Source organism: Musca autumnalis, unplaced genomic scaffold, assembly GCF_047663935.1.
Source record: "Musca autumnalis isolate F117 unplaced genomic scaffold, ASM4766393v1 scaffold_4, whole genome shotgun sequence".
NCBI classification, from domain to species: Eukaryota; Metazoa; Arthropoda; class Insecta; order Diptera; family Muscidae; genus Musca; species Musca autumnalis.
This window is the reverse complement of record NW_027411977.1, coordinates 3,788,733-3,816,292: the sequence shown is the minus strand read 5'-3', so window position 1 is coordinate 3,816,292 and position 27,560 is coordinate 3,788,733. Positions and strand designations below refer to the sequence as shown.

At 34.8% G+C, this 27,560-nt stretch overlaps 1 protein-coding gene across 8 annotated transcripts in view; it reads right to left on the bottom strand.

Moving 5' to 3' along the window:
- The window catches only part of Rbp6 (RNA-binding protein 6), a 965,414-nt gene that overhangs the window by 843,037 nt on the left and 94,817 nt on the right, over nucleotides 1–27,560 (bottom strand). For all 8 annotated transcript variants that reach the window (XM_073984491.1, XM_073984486.1, XM_073984492.1 and 5 more), the window contains exon 3: nucleotides 26,479–26,519. In XM_073984491.1, the coding sequence (XP_073840592.1) occupies nucleotides 26,479–26,519 (41 nt within the window). The remainder of the gene's footprint in view (nucleotides 1–26,478; nucleotides 26,520–27,560) is intronic.

Here is a 27,560-nt window from a genome sequence, read left to right as displayed (position 1 = left end):
GATTACACTTCTAATGTATCACTTTCCAAAATTTCCACTGCATCCACCTTTTATGGATGCTGACATTTTGAAGCCGGATTTCAGGTGTTTTTTGTATTTTTTATGTAACTGGGACGCGCATTCGGATATTTCGAAAAGCCAATTATAGAATTAAAGAACTCGCGATTTCGCATAATCTGATATGTATATTGAGTATGTAGCCCACACAGCAGCAGAGTAATCTACTGCCAAAGGCCAAAATTTAGTGCTATATTTTTTCTAAAAAACCTATTTTTTGGGTACAGTATTTACAATATCGTTTTGAGTGTGCTGGTACCCCGCGATATTTTAGTTTTTCGGCGATCCGGATCATATGAATCACAGATCGTAAAAATCCATCTACTAGAACGGCGGAAATGGCTACTGCAAAAATTGAAAAATTTGCGAAAAATGTTTTTCAAAATATCGCTGACTAATTCGCGTTTTATGTGGATTGTTTCCATTTCAATGAAGAAAGTGAATCATCACTCGCGTTTGTGCGAAAACAGCGGTTTGAAAAATTTAGTGGCATGGGAGCTGTATCCGATTTATCCAAAAAATAATGTGTGATGCTACATCCACGGTTCTTGATGGATTTTATTGAAATATGTTTAGATCGATGTATTTTTTCACGGTTGATAGTGAAATCGGATGCGCATAAAAGTGTATGCACTTTGCACACTAAACTGCAGATGATGCTACATCTTAGCGGCCAAAGTAAATCCTAGCAAATGTGTACAAATTAAAATAGAAGAAATCGCTGTGTTGGTAAACCGCATGCGCGTCAAGTGGTTTTGAGGATTTCGCGATTTACACGCATTTCAAAATGAACATTACCCGATACAGTTTTATTTCAAGAGCATACCCTATTAAAAGGAACCCAACATTTATTTGAACGATACCCATATCTTCCGCTAGATGTTAGTGTGTATTCGAGAAGTGATTAGAATAAAAAATTTGATTTTTTGCGTGAAATTAAACTAAAATAGAAGAAAAACTCCGACCTATTTTTCTTACATTTTTTCAACTAACTCACAAAATAAATTTTAATAAATATTTTCTCTTTCAAAAATTTTATAAATTTCCTCAATATATCTTTTTGTTTTTGCTATAATATGCAAACCACTAAACGGATTTGTATAGTTTTGGTTTCATTTGAATCTTCGCGATGTATAGATTACGTACATATTTTTTATATTTTTTTCAGATGCATAAACAGGTTGAATTTTATTAAAACAAGTTGCAAAGTACCAATTTTTTAAACTCTTTCTCAATTTCCGCGAAAACTTAAAACTTTTTCACTAATGTTATGGGGCCTCAGTAATCATATATTACGTAGGGAGCCCCTAATTAAGAGAGTTTCTCAATATAATGATTAGAGTCTTTTAAAGATTTTTTCTTTTTATCAGAATTGAAACCGCCATAACTTTTGCGCACAACAACCAAAATTAGTATCTCGAACAGATTTAAGAATGGGATTTTTTTCCCAATCTATGTACCAAAAATCTTTCATGTAGCGTAAAAAAAAAAATTTAATTTTTTTTTTTATGGAAAACTAAAAAATTTTGTATTTTCCTCATATATACATATATATATTATATCCAGCTAAAAGACAAGATTTTCATATACTAATATTAATAAGCTTACCAAAATACCGACTTCAAAAATGGCATTTCGAGGAAAACACGTTTTAAGTTGCGTCTTTACACACAAAACACAATGCGTTCTCCACTTTGAACGGTTTTATCACAGCCAACCTGAACTCCATAAGTCAAAAGTTTGTTTTTTTTCGATTTGTTGCAAGTGATAAGTTGTAAGTGATCTTTGTAGAGTGTAGATGTCAATTGTACATAGCTGACATAATCCAGAATTTAGTCCCTTACTGAAGTCTTATAAGTCGCCAAATTTTGAAAAAATCAATGCTTTCCTATAGAGTAAGCCGTGGTGCCATGGTATGCACATCCTTGCACGCTGGATGCCCGGATCCGGTTCCCAGGCCAGACAGCATCAAATTTTCAACGGTGGCAAAATACCGCACAGTGTAATGTTGGTGACATTGGCGACTGAGTATTTAAGCCATGCAAAACTTCTCTAAAAGTGGTGACTTAAGACACGCCGTTCGGACTCGGCGATAAACAGTAGGTCCCATATCGTTGAGGTAATATGAATCGGGGTGCACTCATTGGTATGAAAGAAATCTCCCTTGTCCCTTCTGGAACAATTATTATTGAAAATTCGAATATTATTCTTGATCTGGTTAAATTGTACTTCAATTGTGTTTTTATTTATTTTAACTATAATCTCTTTCTGGTCTCCAACAATAAAAAAATGTTCTTTCTTTATGATCAGTATCCCATTTATTTGTAAACAATGGATTTACTTCCTCACTGTTATGGTTCAACAACTGCTGCAAAAGTTTTATCATGCCTAAATGGAAATTCTTGAACTTCCTTTAGAAAGAACTGAACTAAATGCGATAATAATACAAATAATAATAATACTACGAATGAGTGCATGTGGCGAGGTGCGTATGTGTTTGAAAAGCAATAACAACAGCAAACATTGAGGTAAAGCGAAACGAACATAAAAGGAAGACGAACAAATTTCAATAGATTTTCGCTTTGATTGCTCACTTGCCGCCGGTAGTTGCCATTTGCTTTCTGTTTTTTGTTTTTCTTCTTTTTTCTTGGCAGTTTTTGTTTTGTTTCTGTTTTGGCTTGTCCGTCGGCTTGTTTGTTAAATAATATAAATGGGGCGGAGTCTGCAAATCCAATAGATTACGATGACTATGACGAAAACTACGGCATGGGATGTGCAAAAAAACAAACATCAGCAACAACAATGACAACACAATATACATAGTAAGCAATACAAATCTAAAAGAAAAGAAAAAAGTATAGAAAAAATGCAAAGGCAAATACACACAGCCACTGTCATACACATTGAAACCCAAAGCAAACATCAAACATGTGTAAGTGTGTAGGAATGTTTGCCTATTATATGCATTTCATCAATATTGCCAACATGAACAAAGTCCAAAATGGTGAGAAATTGTGAGGCAATCCGTGTAATATATAAAAAACAAAAGGTAAAATATTATGTACAGTATAAATATCACTCTGAGTAATGTAGGCAATATTTCCTGAGTATTTCAGCCATGTACTACTTTTCTACAAAAAGTGTCTTAAGATATGCCTTTTGACTCGATCGTACTCGGTAGGTCCATATCATTGAGCTAATTGGAATTGAGGTACACTCTTGGATATAAGAGAAGTATCCCTTGTTGCTCCAAGGATATATTTATAAATATATTACACTATTGAAAGTCGCACACAAATAACCTTCATATCCATTTTGTTCCATTAAATTCGTTGAACGCTAACCCTGTTTTCTACAGCCATCAAAAACATCAGTAGCATCATCATCTTCATCAGAATTAACATCATGACCATCACGATCATCACTAATGTGGGTCTATACGCCAATTTCTTTTCACTCTGTTATATTTGTTAGCCGGAAATAGGCTCGGAAATGACTGTTTTTGTTACGTCCTTTCTTTACGGTTCGCACAGCCAGCAAAAAGTTTGTTGAACATCCAAACGGAGCGCCAAAAAATTTGCCGTAGACAAAACGAACGAAGAGAACTCCAGCCAAACTTAAATAAACTAATCTATGAGTAATAAACCTCTTTATTAGGCAACACAATACACTCGTAAAATAGACAGACGACACACCGACATATGGGCGGACAGACGGATATGTTATGTTTTGTGTATGTGCTCTTGGTTTTGTTATTGAATATTGTTGGTATTTAAATATACATAAAGATGAAATACAGTGCTGCAGAATATGGGTTAAGAAAAGTTTGACAGTGTTATTTTACTGATAGTTAAGTTACTGAGACTTATTTGTTTTAAACTTTCAGCAGCTAACCAACTACTTGTGCGCACCACACGTTCTAATGTAAACAAGTAAAAAAAAAGTTAAGTTCGCCCAGGCCGAACTTTTTATACCCTCCACCATAAAATATTCTAAACCTAAATGTAGCTAAAAGACTCAAAATACTTTAAATCAGGAGGTACCGTTATGTGGGGGCTATACCAAAAACTTCAAAATTTTTGGTGCATAAGTTTTTTGATCTCTTGAAACTCCAAGTGCCAAATTGGAGCCAATTTGGGAGGAAAATGTAGCTAAAAGCCTGAAAATAACTTAAATCGGGAGGTAACGTTATATGGGGGCTATACCAAAACGTGGACGTATCTTGGCACTATTTAGTGGAGAAGTTTCTAGTCCCATAAGAACGTCAAATGTCAAATTTCAGCTAGTTCTATCAAAAAATGTAGACAAAATCCTCAAAATACCATAATCGGGCGGTACCGTTATATGGGGACTATACCAAAACGTGGACCTATATGGCGCATCTTCGAACTTAACCTGCCTGTTGAAAAAAGACAATCGGGTGCAAAATTTTAGCGTTCTATCTCAATTATTGCGGACGATAGAGTCATTAAAACAGACGGACGGACAGGGCTAGATCGTCTTAAAAATTTATCCAGATCAAGAATACAAATAGAAAAACAAACTTAATACGAATATACTATCCATACTATTGTGGAGGGTATAAAAAGCAAAACATCATCAGTCTGCTTTGCCGACAGCTAAATACCCCCATCCTGGACCTAAATGTCATATGGAGAGATCTCCAATTATAAAACTGCGGGTTTCTGGGAACATTCGGCCCATTATCTAAATATATCGTTGCAACAAAGACTACTTAAAACTTTAGTGCGAGTGATGCGTGAAGAAGGCCCTAAATATCGGGACAATTCGGTACCCGTTTTGAAAGCCACATAAATTATTGTTAATCCGTTTTGATATATTGGAGCTTATATCCAGCCTGAAGAATTGAGAAATCTCAAGACCTACATCCGCTATCTCAGCGAGATCGTTACTTAAATCTTCGTTATATTTGTGCATGACTGAAACAGAAGAGATGCTAAACCGTTTCCGAATAATTTGATTAACCAAAGGAACTTTCTACGTTTGATGTTTTATGTAATGTGTAGTGTGTCCAAAAAACCGGTTTGTTGAAACAAAACGGTTTTCGGTTAACCGAAATTTTCGCTTTTTCGAAAAACCGGTTTTCGGTTATTAAAATTTTCAAAAACCGGTTAACCGGTTTAAACCGGTTTTTTTAATAACTATACAATTATTACATTTCATAAAAATTTTATTAAAAATTGGCGGAAAGGGGTAAATTAACGACTTTGTTATATAATTATCTCATTAAATCCATGATATCTGACATTCAACCTTGAGATTGGGTCAGCAATATTAAGATTGAATTGATTGATTATGCTTTAAGAATAGTATAAACTGTTATGTGTACTTTACACAACATGTTTTTTACATATGGGTTGTCACTTTTTATATAGAAAAGGAATATGCAAAGTGACAACACATATGTAAAATAACATATCGTGTAAAGTACCCATTACTAATATAAAATTATGTACCAAAAGAACTAAATTTACAATTTACGTCGTCTTGCTTTGTAAGCTTCATTCATATTATTGTGAAATGTCTGAATTAAACATAAATTTTATTATCATTACATTTTATTTATAACCTGACATTCGGCTAAAAATCGTACTAATTACAGTCAAACTTCTCTATAATGTAGATCTTGGGGACGAAAATTAATATGTTATAAAGCACCTTATAGATAAATGGATGATTTTCCTTTGAGAATTCATATTTTTCGTCTAAAGAAGGGAATTTTGTCTTTCGACTATATCGTCATCAGAAAATCGCTCTTTGAATAATGAAAATATTGGACTAAATATTCGTTTTAAATTGTAATTACAACAATAATCTCTGAATATTATTTAATTTTCAGGACACTGTCAAAAAGGAATACTCGTGCCCTCAGAGAGAGCTTTTCTCCACTCACACATATTAAAGCTCCCTGAAGTATGCAACAAAAATAACCTGCCGAAAGCTGCTTTAAGACCATTTTACACAAAATACTTTTCACTTTTAAACACATTTGGCATCTAGAAATTTGCCGTATTTTATGTTATTTGAGTTTATTTTACTTTCAAGAGTAAAATTGTAATGAAATATTGAAAATATTCCAATTTTCAAAAAACCGGTTAACCGACACATGTAACCGGTTTTTTCGGTTAACCGAAAATTACGATTTTGATGAAAACCGGTTTCGGTTTTTAACGAAAAACCGGGTAACCGGTTAACCGGTTTCGGTTTTGGACACCCTAGTAATGTGGCCATGCTGACTTTGATATTAGACATTAGGGTGGACCGATTTAAACATCATAAGCGGCGTTTCTGATGCCTGGGATTGCAAAAAAGTCTACGGTGAAAATCGAGTCTTCCGATTTTAACTTGAAGTTTTTTATGAGACTATTGTCACTTTTTTTATTTTGGCATATAACATCCAAACCATTGAGATTTTCGATCCAACATTAAGACAGTGCAAATTTTTCGTGAATATATCGATAAACTACACTGTGCTACAAAAGTTGAACAGAAAAATATTCAAGCAAAAATTCTATCGTGTTAAGGTCCATGGACAACGAAAATGCCTTTGGGTCGTTTGGATAACTTCGTTTTATTGTTTTATAACAGTAAAGTACTGAAAACGGGGTTTTTTAGATTTTCAAATTTAATGGGGCATAACTTATTTATAACTTATCACAACAGAATTCTTATGATCCTTTTTATTAAAATCGTTTCAAACTGAAACGAAAAAAAACAAACCAAAAAACGGGAAAATGCTTTTCCTCGAGCTCTAGAGTGCTTAGAAGATACCCAACAGTATAATTTTTCCTTCCATACAAATCGCCCCGTATTTTTAGACATGTTTTAGTCCTGTCCCTGCTAATCAGATCTATGTATGTAATAGATAGTACTTGAAGATATGCCCTTTAATTACTCCCATCGGTGCTTCGACAGACGACTTCGGAACTTCATAAGAGGAATATCCTGCTCTGGCTAGTTCATCTGTTTTTTCGTTACCAACACGTCCCATATGACATGATTCGGGAAGTGGACATAGGATTTTTTGAACTTTTGGGCCATTATCTCAGGAAGTTTGTACTTCCTTATCTGGGATCCGCTTGAATTTGTAAAACTTTTATTAAAAAGGCTTAGTACAAAAGAAATTTTACCAGATTGACAATATTAAAAATGGGGTTTAAGAGTCGATGGATTTTTGGCTCGACTCCACACCAGTATTTTCCACTCAGGCTCCGGCTCCGATTCCAGTAGGCCTATTCTGTAACTTTTAACAACTATCGATATTGTTTAAATTTCTTTTGTTTTTGTAACAACAATAAAACAAACAAATGAAATTGTTGTAAAATAAACAATGAGTAAAGTTGTTAAAAAGTTACTGAATAGGGGGCTGGTCGGCTCCGACAGTAAATTGCTATACCACTAAAATGTGCACAAATGTTTAACTATTTCCTATATTTGGGCACATATAGGCTAATCTGTTGGTTTTGCTTTAGAAAGGACATTAATACTCAACTACAGAATATAAATATAAAATAGCACTCATATCTATATTGTTTCTACTGAATCTTACATTAAAAAATAGCAACAAAATACAAGTTAAAACATTTTTCGCGATTTCTTTACAAGTTTATTCTGGAAAGAACTCTTTCTCGTGAGAAAATCCTTAAGCTTTCAAAATATGTGACAATGACGAGGCAATACAAATCACAAGGACTGCATGCGGTAAAAATTATAAGCAATTCAAGACAAGGGGGCCTATTCTGCAACTTTTTAACAACTTTACTCATTGTTTATTTTACAACAATTTCATTTGTTTGTTTTGTTTTTGTTAATATAACAAAAGAAATTTAAACAATATCGATAGTTGTTAAAAGTTAGAGAATAGGCCTACAGATTTTAAAATTTAAGAGTGCTTCGGGAGCCTTAAGGGCTGACCCCCAGTTGAAAAGACATTTTTCATAATTTTTTAAAAAACTATGAAACCTTTTTTGAAGATTTTTCCTTCATCCTAAAAAGCATAAATTAATCCTTTTTTACAGTGTTTTATTTAACTTGCTTTGGTGTGTGTTTAGTTCAAATCTGGTAACTCATTTTTAACACAGTTGCAGTTTACCAATCGAACTAAAACTTTGCACACTTTTCAGATTTGGATGACAATACATGAGTGTGAAATCAAAACCAATATTGGTCCATTTTTACACTGTTTAACAGTGTTTTATCCAATTTGCTTTTCAAATCTGGTAACTAATTTTTCACACAGTTGCAGTCGACAAATCGAACTTAAAATTTGCACACTTTTTAGATTTGGATGACAATACATGAATATGAAATCAAAGTTAATATCGGGCCATTCTTACAGTGTTTTCACGGTGTCTAACTTGACCCCCTTTTCAAATCTGGTAACTGATTTTTAACACGGTTGCAGTTGATCAATCGAACTAAAACTTTGCACATTTTTCAGATGACAATAATTTTTTTCCTTTTGCCCCCATATAACGGTACCACCCGATTTGTGGTATTTTGACGATTTTGTCTTTATTTTTAACCCGAATTTGCTGTAACTTGGCATTTGAAGTTCTCAATGGTCCAGGAACTTCCCCACTAAAAATTGTGGACGTAGGTCAAGGTTTAATATAGCCTCCATATAACGGTACCACCCAATTTCAACCATTTTAATCTACATTTTCTGCTCAATTGGACTGTAATTTGGCATTTGGGGTTCTCAGTGGTCAAAAAAATGTATTTACTAAAGAGTTAAAATTAAAAAATAATTTAAAAAAATTAAGTTTCAGTGTTTTATTTAGAAATGCACTTAAAACTAAACAATAATTTGTCGCTTAGCCTCAATAAATATATTCTTTCTCATGATGGAATCTCTCAAATAAAACGCTTGCCGTTTAATTTTGCAACCATTCGTAATTTAAATGCAAGCGTTTTATTTGAGAGATTTCATTATGAGATAGAATATATTTATTGAGGCTAAGCGACAAATTATTTTTTAGTTTTAAGTTCATTTCTAAAAAAAACACTGAAACTTAATTTTTTTTTTTAAATTATTTTTTATTTAATTTTTTGTTGAACAATATTACAAAGTTTTGTGGTAAATGGCCGTATACGAAATCCTGTTTTTATAAAAGCGTTTTGCGGTGCAACTCTACCTCGAAACTAATAAACCGATTGTCATATATTTTTGTGGGATTATTAAGGATTTCAAAATCTAGTCCTTCATCAGTAGGTTGTGTTTCTTTCCCGAAGGGAATTTTCCACCCCCAGACCTTGACTTCCAATTTGTGCCACAGTGTCATCAGTAGGATTTCCCATAGAGATCACAATGTCATACATAGGAGTCCAGCAGGTCCTTTAATAGAAGACCAGGCTCATTTCCCGCAAAAGACAAGATGAGAACACCAGTAGGCCTCCGTGAGAATACCAGTAGGTCTTCTCACATAAGACTTGTAGGACTTATATAGACGACGTTAAATGTCCAGTTATAATTCGATTGTCATAGAACTTTACTTTTGCTTGCAAAAAAAGGATTAATTGGACCAAAAATTATTCTCGACATGTATTTTTTAATAGAAATAGAGATGAAAAAACTAGACTTCAAAGAATAGTAAACATCCTTGAATCGTCCTCTATCTTATTTTGATATGTTTTCTTATAGTTTTCTTTTAAAATAAATAATGATTTAAAAAAAACGGTATCCCGAATTTAGTGTTATATTGCAACAATGTAGACAAAACAAATTGCCCAGAGTCAGATTGGATTTATTTTTTCGACTAAGACTCCGACTCCATCAAATTTGATCGACTCCGACTCGTATACTCCGACTCCGACACCCTCATTAAAACCGACAAAAATTCGGGTTTAATATCTGAAAACCATTTCCAAAATTATGACTTGGGGACCTGTCTTCCAAAAACGAATGATATTAAAGTGTTTAGCAAAATGAGAACCAATGACTCGGAAAATTCTACATAATCAACAGCTCAAATCAATATATTAAAGCAAACAGATAGGATAAAAATGAAAAGGAACTCTCAAACAAGATGATATCCCTTTCATGTCTTATGAACATTAACTAAACTTTTATGAGCGACATTTTTATACAACATTTAATAATATACTATATATGTCATTGCACGCATGTAGCGATGACCTATATCTAAATTTGTTTCCTCTGTGTATAGATAGATATTATTTTTGAACTGAACTCCATGTTCAGTGTTTTTGGGAACATTATGAATTTAATCTCGGTTCATACTTCATTGACAGGTAATAAGGTTTTTTTATTAGATTTTCTTGTTATAATGGAAACACCTATGAAAAAACAAGTAAAACCGGCGTTGAGTTCATCCGAGGTGGTACCGTTTTATGGGGACAATATAAAACAAGAACGTTTACCTAAAAATCTCAGCAGAAATATGTTGTACCACCAACAAATACTACATACCAAATAGGGTGTCCAAAAATCCGGGTTTTCTAAACAAAACGGTTTTCTTTTCGGTTAACCGGAATTTTCAATTTTTTCTAAAATCGGTTTTCGCCATTCCAACTACTATGTGCTATTGAGTTCAATTGAACTAGATTGGCTGAACTATACATTTTACACAAAATGTTTTTTTCAAATTTAAAGGTATCTGATATTTATAACTCTGCCCGTACTTTGTGGTAGTTAAGTTTAGTTTACTTTCAAGAATATAATTTTAATTTAATATTAAAAATATTACTATTTTTTAAACCGGTTAACCGACACAAATAACCGTTTTTTTTGGTTAACCGAAAATGACGTTTTTGGCGAAAACCGGTTTCGGTTTTGTAACTCAAAACCGGGTTAGCGGTTAACCGGTTTCGGGTTTGGACACCCTTATACAAAATTAAAGCGATTTTGGTAGGAAAATGAGGCTAATACTTTAAAATACCGAAAATCGGAAGGTAACGTTCTATGGTGGCTATATCATAACGCGGTCCGATATAGCCCGTTTTCAATACCGAACATCCTAGGAGCAATATAAAATTCTGTACTAAATTATATTGTTTTATTTTAAATATCGATGGAACCATTTGATTTTAAAAGACAGACGGACGCACATCAATAATCAGTAATAATATCAAAATTCGTTCAAACCTACATTGCTACATTCCTGGGCTACGCCGTTCGTCCACCCGGCTTAAGAATTTAATCAATTCATAAACATATCCATTTAATTGGAACTAAAGTCTTGTGTGATAGTCAGATGACGACGTTTTTGTCGATTAAATCGTTCTTTTAGCCCCATTTATAGATAACTTTACCACATTTCTTTCTTAATACATACTATGTATTATGTCCCAAAATGACACTGAAACACTGTGGTTCCCTTTACATTTGCAGGTGCATATTTATACCAAACACACACACACATGTATATAAAATAGGACACATATGTGTGTTGTATTACTTAACTATGTGTTGGTGTTTAACGTGAAAAAAAGAGTTTGTTGCTGCTGATGATGATGATCATTGTTGCTGTTGTTGTTATTGTTGTAGTGTGTTGTTTATAACACTAAAGATATTCTACTGCAGTGGGTGATGTTTGGCTGGATGGATGACGTTTTTTGGCCAACTGCTGGTTGTTCTTATCGTCACAGTTGTTGTAATTGCCCAGGCATATCTCTCCGTAATGTTGTTGTTGTTTCTTTTTTATTATGCCTTTGATATACAAAATATGTATTGCATAATTGCGTTTGGCATCCAAAAGTTAGCATTCAGAGAAAATGAATGACTTGGTCAGAGAAGCAAAAAAAAAACAAATAAAAAAGGCAAAAATTCCCATTTGCTATCTTCGGAAAATTTTTTGGCTAGCAACATTGGTATTAATAAAATAAATTAGATTATTTGCCGCAGTTCATATTAAAGTAGCTGCAACTTGAAAACACCAACACCATAACATCCGTATACCACTCACATCGCCACCAACGCCGCAGTTCATATATCCACAAATTGTTTTAAATAAAAAAGAGGTTTTGTGGTTTTTAAAACAACAATAAAAATAAATATTTACTTCGTTTGGGAAAGAGTTTAAGGATTTTTTGCCAATAAATTGTGCAGTAATTTCAACATATAGCCAATAATTTATATAATTATCCTTGGAAATTTTATTTTTAGTCGAAGGACAGTAATAGCGTTTGTATAACCGTAATATTTCAATAGAAAAAAGCTAGACAAGAAAATTTTTACAAGTTGATGCATTTTAAAACACAAAATAAGCAGATATGGAGGCTTTAACATCCGTTCTTCCGGGAAGAATACCTGAGTGCGTTCACAGGTTGTGGATGATCCAATGCCCATTGGATATATTAGGTAGCTGCGAATTAGCTAAACATACGCGAACAATTATAAGAATATAATACATGCGTGAGTAAAGTCTCCGAACAAATGTCCAATTGTATAGATACACGGCACAGTTCTATGTCGACCCTCAAGCATTCAATGCCAGACTTAGCTGAAAAAAATTTAAGTCATGAGTTTAAGCGACTCACCCAAAATCAAATCGATCATTGTGTAAAAAATGTAGAGTTGGGCAATCTAGTTCCCGGAGCGGATCGATCTTTCTAGTTCCTTTTCCCAAAAGGAACTAGTTCCTTAATATAGTTCCAAAGAGAGCGATAAAGTTCAATGAATCTTTCTCTTTTATCGTTCTTTTTATTTCCTTCGTTCCAAATAGTTCCGAGAGCGATAAAGTTCAATGAATCTTTCTCTTTCGTCGTTCTTTTTATTTCCTTCGCTCCAAATAGAGTGAAGTAGTTTAACTAATCTTTTTTTTTTTTTTTTTGTTTTCATATTTTGGAGGATGAATTGACATAAAAATATATTAATTGAAGCGATGTAACGAGTATGTGATTTACGTTTATTTAACAATGTGGCCACATCTGAATGATTAAGGAACCGAAGGTGAAAGATCGAAGTGAGTGTGGAATTAAATGAAGAAAATGAATTTTACAAATGAAAGGAATTATATGCAGGACTGGAACTATATAAACTAAAGGAACTACATAAATGCAAGAGCCGGATATAGTTCCAATAGTTCCTTGTCCGGAATAGTTCGTTGGAACTAGTACGTTACGGAACGACAAAACTCTAGAAAAATGGAAGATATATAGATTCAAATTTAAAATATCGACTACGATCATTGATGTATCAAAGGTAAAAGTTAAATATCGAAAGGCTGGCTTAAAAGCTGGCCGAAATTCTCCAGTAGATTTACTAACTTGGTTCATGGAAGGAAGGAGTACCTTGTCCTAATTATATAATTGCATATAAGTGAAATAGCAAAGGTTTGTCCACTTCATGCAGAACAAAGGATGCGGCATTTCCGTAATCAATAGCAACAATTAGCATACCTCTCTCATATACGGGGAAAACGAAAGAGGGAGAAACGTATTTTCCGCAAACAAGAGAAATAACAGGAAGGATAATTCTTCCGATAATTCTTCCAAACGGTAAGAAACAAAAACGCAAAGTAAAAAGTAGTGAATTGAATTTCATCTATTGAAAAATGCTAGCTACGCAACCAACCAATAATTATGTATTAGGGGGTTTCAGATGTTGTGGCCATTTTGAACATACGACGTTGGAAGGAGTTACAGATCTACTAAAGCTGATCCTGAAGTTGAAAACTACAGTTTTGAGTAAATTGGTATACCATAAAAAGTGTAATTGGATACGTATAAGTAATTTAAATTTAGGGTGGACATTAAGCATACGCCCAATAACCAATCAGTAACAAGTGAGCAAGGGCTATAGTCGGGACGGACCGACTATGTGATACCCTACACCACTAACCCTGTGTATAAACATATCTTTTAGGGAGATACTAAAGTTTTTCACCTATCTGGCTCGTATACCATATGACGAACTGAACCAAAATAATTAATATTTAATTTTATATTTGACTACAGTGAAAGTGGGATGTGCGCCAACCTATTTTGCATCATAATAAAGGCGATATATCATCCATTGACGGGCTTACCTTTTGGAATACGACTGCTAAAAGCGGAGATATTCGCAAAAGAAAAACTTTGAATTTTTGTCCACATTCTTGAATATTATCCAATCACCAAAGTCAACAGGCTTCTTCCGCTATGGGACCCCCATATGGGATCCGATCAAAATTGAGACCTTCAGCGTGATTAAAGAAATGGAAAAATGGGATGCATTACAGACTATTGCGATATCTCCGTTATTTGGCCACCTTCGCCAAACTACTTTGCATAGATGTAAAGTTGGGATTTTCTTCTTTTATAGTCAGGTTTTCCTTTTGAAAGGTCTCCAACCAAAGCTGTGATTTGCATCATTATAATTAGACTCGCAAAAATGAAAAGCTCGGTTTCACTAGCGACTATTGCGATATCTGTGGTTTTCCTACATAACGACATAAGTCGAGTTATGTAAATTTTGAGTTAGTGGCACCAGTTGTACTTTCAGAGAGCTTTCCATATCACTACTCCGTATTCGAAAAAAATGTACCGTTTCTGAAATATTTTTTGGCAAAACTACGTAAGTGGGCCTTTTTACAAAATAATTGTCATAATAAACTTGTTATATCGACATTTGCTGTAGTATATCGCAAACATATTCATAAAAAAGAACACAAGGTGACTTAGGTCGTTTTGTATGTAATAAAAATTAAAATATTTGTTAATTCTCTTTCAAGAGAAAACCACGTAAAACTGAATGTGCTCTTTTATCTTCATTTTCTGTTTTTTATGTCGTTTACTCTCAAACATAAATCCCGTTGCGTAGATTTAATGAAACAGAGATGCAAGCCTCACAGAAAGAAAGGCTGGTCATTTACCTGTTAAAGTAGTAAAATCACATATATGGATTACAATCCAGAGCAGAAAAATAATGAAGAAATTTCAATTTCGCCTGAAAAAAGAAAGATTTGATGGATTTACTGCCACTTATCCCCCATGTATAACATGATTTCTATAAAAGTCTTAAAGTATCACCAAACGCTAAAAGCGTACTATATGTCGATAATTAATAACTTATAATAACGTTCCATTTCTAAAATATAAAGAATTTTTTGGGTTTATTTTAGTTTTTTCCGTCACTTTGAAATAAATTTTTTTAATTCAAATTTTTTAAAAAAATGTTTTTTATTTGTATTAAGATTGGGTAATAATTTGTAAAAAAAATATTCACGGAAAAACAACACAATTGTACATGTGTTATCCATTTTCCTCCGCTCTTTTTCATAGAATACAACATAAGTATAAATATGTCATTTTGTGAAAAAAATAAGACGCACACGCAAAGATAAGTTTTTAAAAAAATTTAATAAAAAGTACATTTATAAAAAAACTAGCTGAACCCAGTGCGCTTCGCTACCCCGACTAAGGTATAATATAGTTTGACACATTTGTTTGTAGGCCAATTTTCTTCCAAATTTCATTAAAATCGGGTATACATAGCGTGTTTGGTGCATCAAATACATGAAAACGGACGAAAATATATATGGGAGCTATATCCAAATCTGAACCGATTTGGATATAATTTTTCACACTAATTTCTATACCGAATTCCGTCACACATTCCAAATTTCATTGAAATCAGAGATATACAGCGTGTTTCGTGCACCAAATACCTAAAATCGGCCGAAAATATATATGGAAGCTTTATCCAAATCTGAGCCGATTTCAATATAACTTGGCAAATGTATTTCTAGACCAAATTCATTCACACATCTAAAATTTGGAGATGGTAAAAGATACCATTCTATAGATATTTGCATACAACATCTAACTTTTTGGAGGTACCTCCGATTCTGATGCTATATCTCCGGATCAACGCGGAATTTCAAAACATTTTATAGCCTATGTTACTTTCAGGCCATGTAGTAATATACTCTGAAAATTTGTGGAAGATCGGTTTAGCGGTTTTTGAATCCATAAACTTCAAACAAACAAATAAACAAACAAACAAACGTACAAACATTTTTCTACTTTATATATATAGATTAAATTTTTTTTATTCATAACGATTGTTTTTTGCATGCTCTATCAGTATATAAGAAAAAACCAAAACAAAATCATCGGCATGTAGAAAATATTACAAAAAAAATTTGTTTTCGCTCTCCTGAAAATTTTGATTTTTAGACTTATGTCGTTATGTAGGAAAACCACAGATATATTCATTGTTTGACCACTTACGACCACCTACTTTACATAGTTAGAAATGTGACATTTTCTACTTTCATTATCAGGTTTTGCATTTGGTATTCCCCTTAAAGACCCTGAGATATTTGCTTTGGAATAAAACGTTGACCTCTTCTCCAAATAAGTTTTTTACCCATTCCGACCCCTGACTATTATCCGGCCATCACCAAAATCAGTGGGCTTCTTCCCCTCTGCGACCCCCATTGACCACCAAAATTTCGTGACGATCCGATCAAAATTACGACCTATAGCGTTATCTCCGTTATTTGGTCACCTACGCAACTTATTTTGCATGATTGTAAAGATGGGATTTTCAACTTTTGTAGTCAGGCTTTGCTTTTGGATGGTCCACTACAAAAGCTGTGATATTCGTCATTACAATTAAAATCGCAAAGATGAAAAGTTCGGTTTTATTTGCGACTATTGTGATATCTTCTTTGTTTGACCACCTACGACAATCTGCTTTACATCGTTAGAAAGGTGATATTTTCTACTTTCATTTGGTATACCCTTTATAGCAGCTGATATATTCGCTTTGGAAAAAAATAAGTTTTTTTTCGACCCCTAAAGAGTATCCGACCGACCTCAACACTTAAAATTTGGTGGCGAGATGGACAGACGGACACACATAGCCAGATCGAGACATTCATTTTGGTATATGCTTTATGGGTCTACGACCATTATTTCGATGCGTTACAAACTTTTTGGCCAAAACCAACTTATAGTACCCTCCCCACATAGTGGTGTAGGGTGTAAAAATTAACTAGGTTTTTTTTTTCTCTGCTGTGGTACATTATAGTATTTTACAAAATCAGAAGACGCTATTTATTTAGAAACATCATTAAGAATAAACATTAGATAATCTAATCAATAAGCACACTAATAAGTAGTTCCCGAATGCCAAATGGTGGAAAGGATGATTCCACAGAAGAAGAACAACAAAATCCAAACAGCATTTTAGGACTTTTTCTAGCATATAAGTTGAGGATTCCGATCATTCAAATGTTTTCGCTTCAATACGGACGCCCACCTGTTCGAACAGCAATAAAAATTTCGAAACATGGAATCAAGCAGGGAAAAGTGATATAACCTGAACGTTTTAACGTTTTAACCTTTCTAGTGTTTTCATATCGTCATTCGATGATATTTCAAATACGAGCAATATGTTCATATTCACCACGAAGCCAACACTGTCATCAGTGTACCATATGAAATAGCTTTTCATAGCATTTCTATAACAAATCTGTGTTACACGCACGCAGTCACACTTTTATACGGCCTATTCATCTATTCCATTCATAGCTCGCTCGTAATCTATAACCAAATAATAAATCTTTACCAAAATATTCAATACTTTTGACTATCAGCATAATTTACATACACATACATATATTTTTAATATCAGCGAAATATTGAAATGAATACTGAATGAAGGAAGGCAGTTTAGGACCGAGTAGCACGCGTTCGATGTTCAAATGCAACGCAGCTTGGATTCGAGTCGATTCATAAATATGCAATAGACAGATGCTGCTGCTGTACTTGTTCTCCTCAATTGCCTTATGCCATTCAGGTCTTCAGCTGGTAATTTAAAGTATTCTAAAGAGTATTTAAGAAAAGCGGGTGTCAGGGAAAACAGACGGCTATGGCGTCCAGAGGCTACAACACCAGCCAACAGTGGTGAAAGGGACACGTAATGCAATGAATTTATTTTTGGTATTCGATTTATTCGGTCGCTAGCTGCTGTCATATGAAAAATTTCGCTATTTTTATTGTCGTTTTTTTTTTTTCTTCTCTTCCCAATATTAGTTGACTATAAGTTCATGTTCCTGAGAGAGTGTGTATGTCTGTGTTTTCAATTTCACTGCCGTGTCTTGCAAAATGTATATTCGACCGTCGGTTATGTCGTCTTTCTACGCTTTTCTGTTCGATTACCAAGTCAAATTGTATGTATCGATACGAGGCGAGACCAAATAAATTGAATTGTAATTGATAAATGAAGAAGGGAACAGAGCCGTAACAGAACTAAAAAGAACAGAACAGACGAAACTCGAGTAGATAAAGTAAACGAAAAGGAAAATAAATAATAAAATAACAAACTGAAAAAAGAGAAAGTTCGCTAAATATACGCTGAACATGAATCAAATCGACAAAAACAAAACTTTGAAATTCTTGAGATTTTTTTGATGGCATTTAGCAATGGCAAAGTCAATTATATGATGACGCTGAGCATTTTTTTTTTTGTATCTGCGACAATTTCCCCAGCAACAATCAACCGTACAAGTGCAGGTTCTACAGCTAAGGAGAATTGCGGCAGTCATAGCCGTAACCATGAAACATTGTGGAAGAGCAACAAATTGATGAGATGTGTGTATCGATTCGAATCCAATCGAATTGAAATGAAATGTTGATCATTTGAAAAGGCAAAAGTGTTAATTGTACATCAATTAAGGAACACATCAAAAACAAACAGAACTTTGTTCGATATATCGTATCAATATTGACTCGATTAGAGATGGACAGAAGAACGACAACAAATGTGTCCAGTCATAAATTGAAAACTGTGTTTTGGTAGTTTGACGTTTTGTTGTTGAACTTTTGATTATTCGGTGTCTTATAACGGTTTGACTATTTTAATTAGAACGAAAATGACTTTAGGGATTTTGATAAACAAATTTGGGACAAGAAAAAATAACAAAAATAGGCAGACAAATCGACACAATTTGCATCAGAACAAAAATATACATTTCATTTATCTCATTGGGTCGAAAATAATTGTGGATTAAGGTATGCGAAATTTCTGTGGATTCGCAATACCTGAAAACTCACATTAAAAAAAACTATTGTAATAAGTACTGCTAGAACTATCCGAAAGCCTAAAATTTATCAGAGAACAGGTCTCCATTTATTTTAAGCCTAAATGTTTGAACTTTTTTTGGGTAGGTTCCGGAAGAAGTGGACCGATATAGTCCATCTTCGAATTCAAAATAAGTTTAGAAGAACGATTACCATGTTCAAAGATTAGATCAATTCGAGGATTCCCTTTGAGAGCCATAGTTGGCGACCGTAAGGCTTTTACAACTTTAGGATAATTATCTTGGTCCGCGGTTCAGAATTGTTTTGTAACTTTTGAACGGAGAGATATTTTCATAATTATTTTTCTGTTCTACAGATAACACTTTCAGCTTTCCGACACATTAAAGGTCTGTTTTTCCAAGACAATTCGAATTCAAATTCGTTCGAATTAGTACTAAACGTATGTTATTGTAGACAATTTTTGTTTGATCGAAAATTAAAATGAATAAAATATTTTTAAAAAACTGAAGTTTGGTTGTAGTTCGAACGAATTTGAATTGGAATCGTCTTAGTGAAACAGGCTATAAAAGCCACCGATTACCATCAAGCCAATCACCATCGAACCGATAACAAGAACCCAATTACCATCGAGCCGACAAAAACTACCCGATTGTCAACGAGCCGATATCAATAACCCCGATTACCATCAAGCCGACAACAACCACCCGATTGTCAACTAACCGATATCAACAAACCGATTACCATCGAGCCGACAGTAACCACCCGATTGTTTACTATCCCAACAGTTGACATCCCTGCTTAAACAGTGGTTTGTGTACGTCAAAAATCACCACAAGTAGCGGGCATCCCTGAAAATAAATATTGAAATTGTAAGCACTCGTGTTTCACTTAAAGTTTTTGGGTCCTTCGGTCTACCCTGGCAGCAACTGAGCTTACCTCAGCCCTAGACGAAACCACTCGTTATATCTATAGGGACATTACCGCGGGAAGTAAGAACTTAGTCAAGAAAAAAATTGTACCGTCGTGAAAGGGGCCGCGATCACAATCTGCTGCAAAAATTTCATGCTGACCCAAAAAAAGCCCCTAAACTGCACTTGTGTAGACAATTTTGAAAAATTTTATGGGATTTACTCGAAGGAGTGGTCCGATATATTACATATTCGAACCTGTAGTGCTATTGTCTAACACATTTTTGAGCTTAAAATTCAGTACCCAGCAAAATGAATTGGAAGTAGTGCAATGTAGACTAGTTCTTTCACGGCATGTTTCGATGCAGTCCAAACGGAGTCGAGAAAAAGGCATTCCATTCCCTACATTTTAACCGCATTCGGATGCGATCCAACCCAGCAAAATCTTCGATGCCAATGATACTATTGAATCATGGGTGCAAGTGATCTGGCATGTCATCTTTTTAGCATCTTCACTCATGAATTTTATATGAGCGTGACCACCACAAGATGACATTCATTTTCGGATCTTAAGATGACATTCATTGTCGGATCCTAAGCACGTCATTTTGACCAATGCTTTGACTTGTCATTTTCACCTACCCTTTGGCATGACATTTTCATGTCGTGTTTGGAAAATGGAAAATTCTGTATTGAAATATGATTTTCATGACAAACCAAACTCTTTATTAATTCAAACTAATTCATGAAATAACTAGAACTAATTTATCAGCATAAAGTTTACACCCAAAATTTCAATTTTATCACCGCCGCTGCACCGCAACAGAGTTTACTTCGTCCACTCTCAGCCACTGACTTTTTTTCATCTTACAAAAGCTTTTCTATTATCTTCTCATCACCAGTTCAGATTTCGACATGGACTCCAACAGCACTCCTTTAAGAATTTCTAGTTCGTGAACCTACATTTAATTTGTAATTTTATAACAAAATTTTGGAAATGTACAGTCTTTTGTTTTGATGTTGCTACATGTAGGGATGTACAAATCGACTTGTTTGTTTCTAGTGATCTGTACAAATGATTCAAATGCTAATGAAAATATCGGATCTTTCACGACTTGCTTTGAACCAATGCAAAATATGCCATGAAACCACGTCATCGCATAGAACCCCTTCCTTCAAATTTTGCTGGGAACGAATGACATCCTTTCTTCACATTTTAACAGCATCTGGATGTAGTCCAATCGGAGTCGTGAAAAATGCACTCCAATTCCTTACATTTTAACAGAATTTGGATGCGATCCAACGATTGGCATCCACTTCTCACATTTAAATTGCATCCGGATGCAGTTCAAGGCAGTCGTGAAAAAGGCACTCCGTTCGATACATTTTACAAGCAGTTGCTTAGTGATCCCTAGAAGCAAGCAAGCCAATTTGTAGATACCTATAAACAACTGCAGAATTTTTTCAAGAGTGCATCGTAATATAAAATAAAAACAAGTAAAAAAGGATCAGTCGGCTTTGCCGACAGAGATATACCCTCAGTCTGTGTGAATTGAAACTTTCATCTACGGCCGGGTCGAATGTATTTAGAGTTTTTTTCTGAATTTTGTCTATTTTGGAAGTGGACAACAAGTCATTTCAGTGGGTCAGTATGCCAGGAAGCATGGACTTGTCCACGGAAAACATAATATCGCTTTTAACAGGACCACAGAGAATAGCATCGGTATACATTTCCAAAGGCTCTTCGAACAGACTCCAAACTGTACTTACACGCAAATGTGGAACTTTTGTGGGGGAGGTACCCTAAGGAGAGGACCGATACGAGCCGAGATAAACTAAATTTAGACAAAATATTAAGAGATCCAAAGTTTGAACCAAATTGGTTGCCCCGTTCAAGAGATATCTTGCATACCACTTTAGTGACATTTTTTGAATATTGGGAGGAAGTACCGGAAGTTGTAGGCCGGTATTGCCCATATTTGAACTCAAACTAAGTTTGGACAAAATATGAAGAGGGCAAATTTGGGAACAAATCGGTTGATCAGTTCGAGAGTTATCGTGCACTCCACCCAATACATATGGTGATATAGCGTTTTTATACCTTTCGGGCTGTTTTCTCAAGAAGTAAGGATTTGCGCCTGGAAAAACTTTTACCGTCGTAATTGAGGCAGCGAATGCAAGTTGCTTCAATAAAAATCTAAGAGATTCCAGAACATATGAAGTAGTGGACAAATATATACCATATTTGAACCTGATCTAAATCTGGTAGATATATTAGGATGTGTAAAGTAAGGACCAAATCGGTCACTCCCTTCTTGATAACTCTTGTTAATTCTTGCTCACAATTTTCAGAACAGATAGGGCTTATCTTCGAACTGAAACTAAGTTTGAACAAAATATTAGGAAAACCAAATGTTAGACCGAATCGGCAGATCCAACCACTACACACAGTGCCATAAGGGGTTTTTGCGCCTTCAAGCTATTTTCCCAGGAAGTTTGGACTTGCCCGTAATGAAAATTGTACTGTCGTATGAGGGGCAGTAAATAGAAGTTGCTACAACAAAAATCAAAACGATTCGAAAGCAGGTCCTAAACTTAACTTATGCGAAATTTTGTTTGGGAGGCACCAGTAAGTCTGGTACATATTTCACGATGTACGAAGTATGGACTAAATCGATTACTCCCTTCAAGAGTTGTCGTACGCACAAATTATCCGAACATTTTCGAAATTTTGTGGGGGAGGTACCGGAAGGAGGGGACCGATATTACCCATCTTCGAACTGAGACTAAGTTTGGACAAAATATTACGAAAGCCAAATTTTGGACCGATCAGATCTGTTCCTGCAAAGAATTTTACGATGTCCAAATAAACGAGGACCAAATCGGTCAATCAGTTTGATAGTTACCGTGTGCACCATTTAAGGAAACAAAATATTAACTTTTGCGAGGATGTGCGCACGATAACTCCCGAATCGACTCCTAATTATTTGAAAAGGATTTCCGATTGAGGGTATAAAAATGGTTTTAATAATAATAGAGGGTTTAATAAAAGCAATACCATCGGCAAAGATCCGCAAGTAATTACCAGCCCAATTCAAACCTAAATGCACTTTAAGGCATGATGTTTTAGTGTTGTAGTACTATCTGTAATACAATAAGGTACACCTTTTGTTATATACTGTAGTTGTCAAGCTATAGCGATATTAAAACTTCATATATTTGAAAACCTGATATTAGATGACGTTGACAACATCACAGTGATATCAATCAGACAGGAATGGATCATTAAGATCGCTATATAGCTTCGTTTGAGGTTTTATGCAGGTCGACGCTTTGGTATAGGTTCATGTATTGAAATAGCCCCACATAACAGTACCGCCCTCTTTAAGGTATTTTGAAGGTTTGAATCGCATTTTGCAACTGAATTTATTATAAATTGACCCTTTGTGTCGCCAGAGTGTAGAAAATACTGCTAAGATTCAAGGTAGTTTCAAGTTTTAGAACAACCCCGATATTCAAAAATATAATTCCAAATACCTTCGAGTATGACTCGATTTAAGATATTCTGAAAAAGCCTTTGCAATGTGAAATCCCATTAAGCATTAAACGTACAATATATTTCAGAACGAGAGTGGCTCCTGGTAATTTGTGGATGAAGTAATTGACAACACACAAAATCACTTGAAACCTAAAGAAGTCAGTTCGCTATAATTACAAACTATCGATGTCTACAGCTTTTGATAACGACCCACAATGCGACAATGAAACAAGTAAAAAAGTATCAGTCGGCTTTGCCGACAGAGATATACCCTCTGCCTGTGTATATTCAAACAATTTTTTCCCAAAATACGTATGTATGTATATGTATATAAAAATGGGCGTTTGAACAGACAAAAATGTTGATTAGGATTAAACATTGACCGTTATGGAAGTGGATCTCCAGCCGCAACATATGGTGCCACAGGGGGTTTTTACACTCTTCGGGCTGTTTGCTCAAGAAGTATGGACTTGCCCCTAAAAAAACTTTTACCATCGTAAATGAGGCAGCGAATGCAAGTTGCTTCAAAAGTGATTCGATATCAGGTCTTAAAGTGAATTTATCCGAAATTTTGTGTGGGAGGTACCGGATAGAGTGGACAAATATAGTCCATATTTGAACCTGATCTATATCGGGTAGATATATTAGGATGTGTAAAGAATAGACCAATTTGGCCACTCCCTTCAAGAGTTACCGTACGAACAATTTTTCCGAACATTTTTGAACTTTTGTGGGGGAGGTACCTGAAGGAGTGGACCGATATGGCTTATCTTCAAACTTAAACTATGTTTGGACAAAATATTACTAAGACCCTATTTTTGACCGAATCGGCAGATCCGTTCGAGAGTTATCGTGCGCTCCAACCACCTTACACGGTGTCATAGGGGTCTTTTGCAACCTTCATGCTATTTTCTCAGGAAGTATGGACTTGCCCCTGATGAAACTTGTACCGTCGTATGGAGGGCAGTGAATACAAGTTGCTAAAACAAAAATCAAAGCGATTCGAGAGATGGCCCTAAACTGAATTTTTCCGAAATTTGGAACCTCATATTACTTTGGTAGAAAGTTTACACTATACAAAGTACGGACCAAATCGGTTACTCCCTTCAAGAGTTATCGTGCGTACAAACTTTTCGAACATTTTCGAACTTTTGTGGGGGTGGTACCGGAAGGAGTGGACTGATGTAGCTCATCTTCGAAACGAAGTTTGGGCAAAATATTACGAAAGCCAAAATTTGAACCGAATCGGTTCATCCGTTCGAGAGTTATCGTGCGCTCCAGCCAGCAGGACAGACAGACAGACGGACGGACATGGCTAGATCGACTCCAAATTGTCTGAAACACATTTCGTCCAAACATACTTGGGGTCTAAACCCATTATTTCGATGAGGTACATTTTCATCCTATCAAAGTGTATATGCCCTCCTTAGCCTAAAGGCTAAGGGTATAACAAGTATCTTGCAGTTACTAAAAGGTTTATATAAAATGAATTTCCCTCCTCACAATAAAACGTTTTTCTGTGTTGTTGGAAACTTGTACAAAATCATGTCTCAACTGCAACAACACATTTTGTACGCTTGAAAGGTGACAAGAGGACCTTTCAAGCGTACAAAATTGTTGAAGATAATTAACAGAGAACATTCCTACAATCTCTTCATTTGTCATAATCATCACCTAGAGAACCAAAATCACCTCAGCCAACTAAAATTATATAGAAGATAATCAAATCCCAAATGTGGCAAGCATAGACGTGTTCCTATTTTTAAGATTTCCTTGACAGGTTACTGGGAATATTCAAATAGATTTTTTGCAATACTGAGAAAATTTATTAAACATTTTAGAAACACATGTTGATTTTTACATGATTATCTAAAAGCCCCACAAATGTATGAGTGTGTATGTAAGAGTGTGGTTTTTTCATATTCATTTAGCCCACAAATCGAACAACAAAAAGATTCGCTAAAACTAATGGCGTTGTGGACTAAACTCAACTCGAATAATGAACGGCAATAATTTGTCGCCGGTTTGTTGCATGGCTGGTTCGCTGGCTGGCTCGTTGGTTGACTGTTTGGGTTGGCCATTTGTGCTGCTTGTTTCCACATCTACTTCTATTATTGCTGTTGCATTCATTCAATTTGTTGGCAATCTATAGCCATGGCCCTGTTGATCAATTTCAGAAGAATCTTTTGGTATGTCCAATGTGTTGTCTGCTTTTTTTACTGTCTGTCCGACATGCCGGGCGCTGTGTTAATGTCTTATCGTCAACTACATACACCTAAGTATACGGCATTGTTGTGCAGTTATTAACGATGCATCATCCACTTGAATACAAGAGGCAAACAATACAGCGCGAAGATCCGTCCCATGGAGTGGGTAACAAGCCCCAAAAACTAAAAGCTATTCATTTCGGAATAAATCATGCGTATCAAAACGTAACAAATAGGCGATTGAACAAATGAATGCACATAGCGGACAGCAGTACCAGCAGAAGCACACAACAAACAAAAGACTCACGAAGAACCAGAACCAATTACAACGAGATAGCATAGCTCCAAATTGCCAGGCAACAACATGTTGCAAATTAAGGAAAATATTTTCTCAGTATTTTCGATTATCAAATCGGAACGCATTTCAGTATGGCTGGGTGGCTGACAGCTAGACACACAACATTGGCCACAGTGTCATGTGCAAATGTTGCAAATTCGTTAAAATCTAATTTGCCGACAAGACCCAAAAGTCAATCATCGCCATTTTTAAGAGGAAAATCGTTGTTATTACAATGAACGAATTTGTTTTATACATTTTAGATTTCTAACACAAAAAGCTCTGACCCTGCTAATGGATTCCACTCGTTTGAAATGTAGCTCGTGATAATTCAAACGCTTGTACTAAATACTTCACACTATAGGTGGAAAATTATGATGAACAACATTTTGAAATTTCACTATGCCAACTTACCTGGACTTGTTTGCCAACTAAGGCCACCGATGAACATTTTCCTAGAAAGAAGAAGAAGCATAAGAAAAACAGTTTAATTAGCAAACTATTGGAAAAGAAATAATTGTGAATAATAATTTGTCTGTTTGCTGCTGTACATTTGTATAAAAGATAAGTCTTGTGGAGAGGGGGAGAGAGAGGGAGTGAGTATTTCGTCATTTCATGATGTCTGTTGTTGCCCAACAATTTTAACTCCATAACAATAGACAATGAATTCAACTCTTTCTGCACTAAATCTAAAACCTGTAACAAACAAAAAAACGAGACAAAGAAACACAAGAATACGGATATAGACGAACTTCAAGTGCACCGTGGTATACAGGATGCCTAAGGATTCCATATTCAAAATGACTTGTGACACTAAAAGTCTGAAAAATCCGAATTGGTGACCATAAGATATCGAGAAACACCAGAAAAGTTTGAATGGCATCAATATGGACCTAAAATGACAGTGAATATGTGCTTGAAAGGTACATTGATGATATTATGTTATAATAACAATTAATACTATCAAGAGGTCACTTCTTATCATAAGAAACAGCCATACAATAAGCAACATTAATACCTACCCTCATTGGGATAACATGTTGGACAAGGGAGAATTGTATTTCTGTGTAGTTTATAACAGCAGTCGTTACTACTTACTACGACTAATTCTATATAATTCTCGTTCACTTTATACTCAGGCCACTTATATATTTTAGAAATGGATGTTGATGGAGAGTTTACTACTGCTGGAACAAACAACTCTCATTAATATGCCAATTTACACCTCGGAGTCATTACATTGGGAATTGTTTTGAGGGATGTCCATTAAGTTTTGGTGTTTTTTTTAGGAAATTTGTACATAAATCGTTAACAGCATTCCAAATATATTCGTAGATGCTTAAGTATTTACAAAATGTATTTTTATTCTCGAGGAAAATCGACAAATATTAAAAAATCTTAAAGTAAATCCAAATTATCCTGCCCGAGAGTCAGTAAAAAGCTTAAAAAATGCTAAAAAAATATGATACCAAATTTATAGAGATTGGGTACATAAA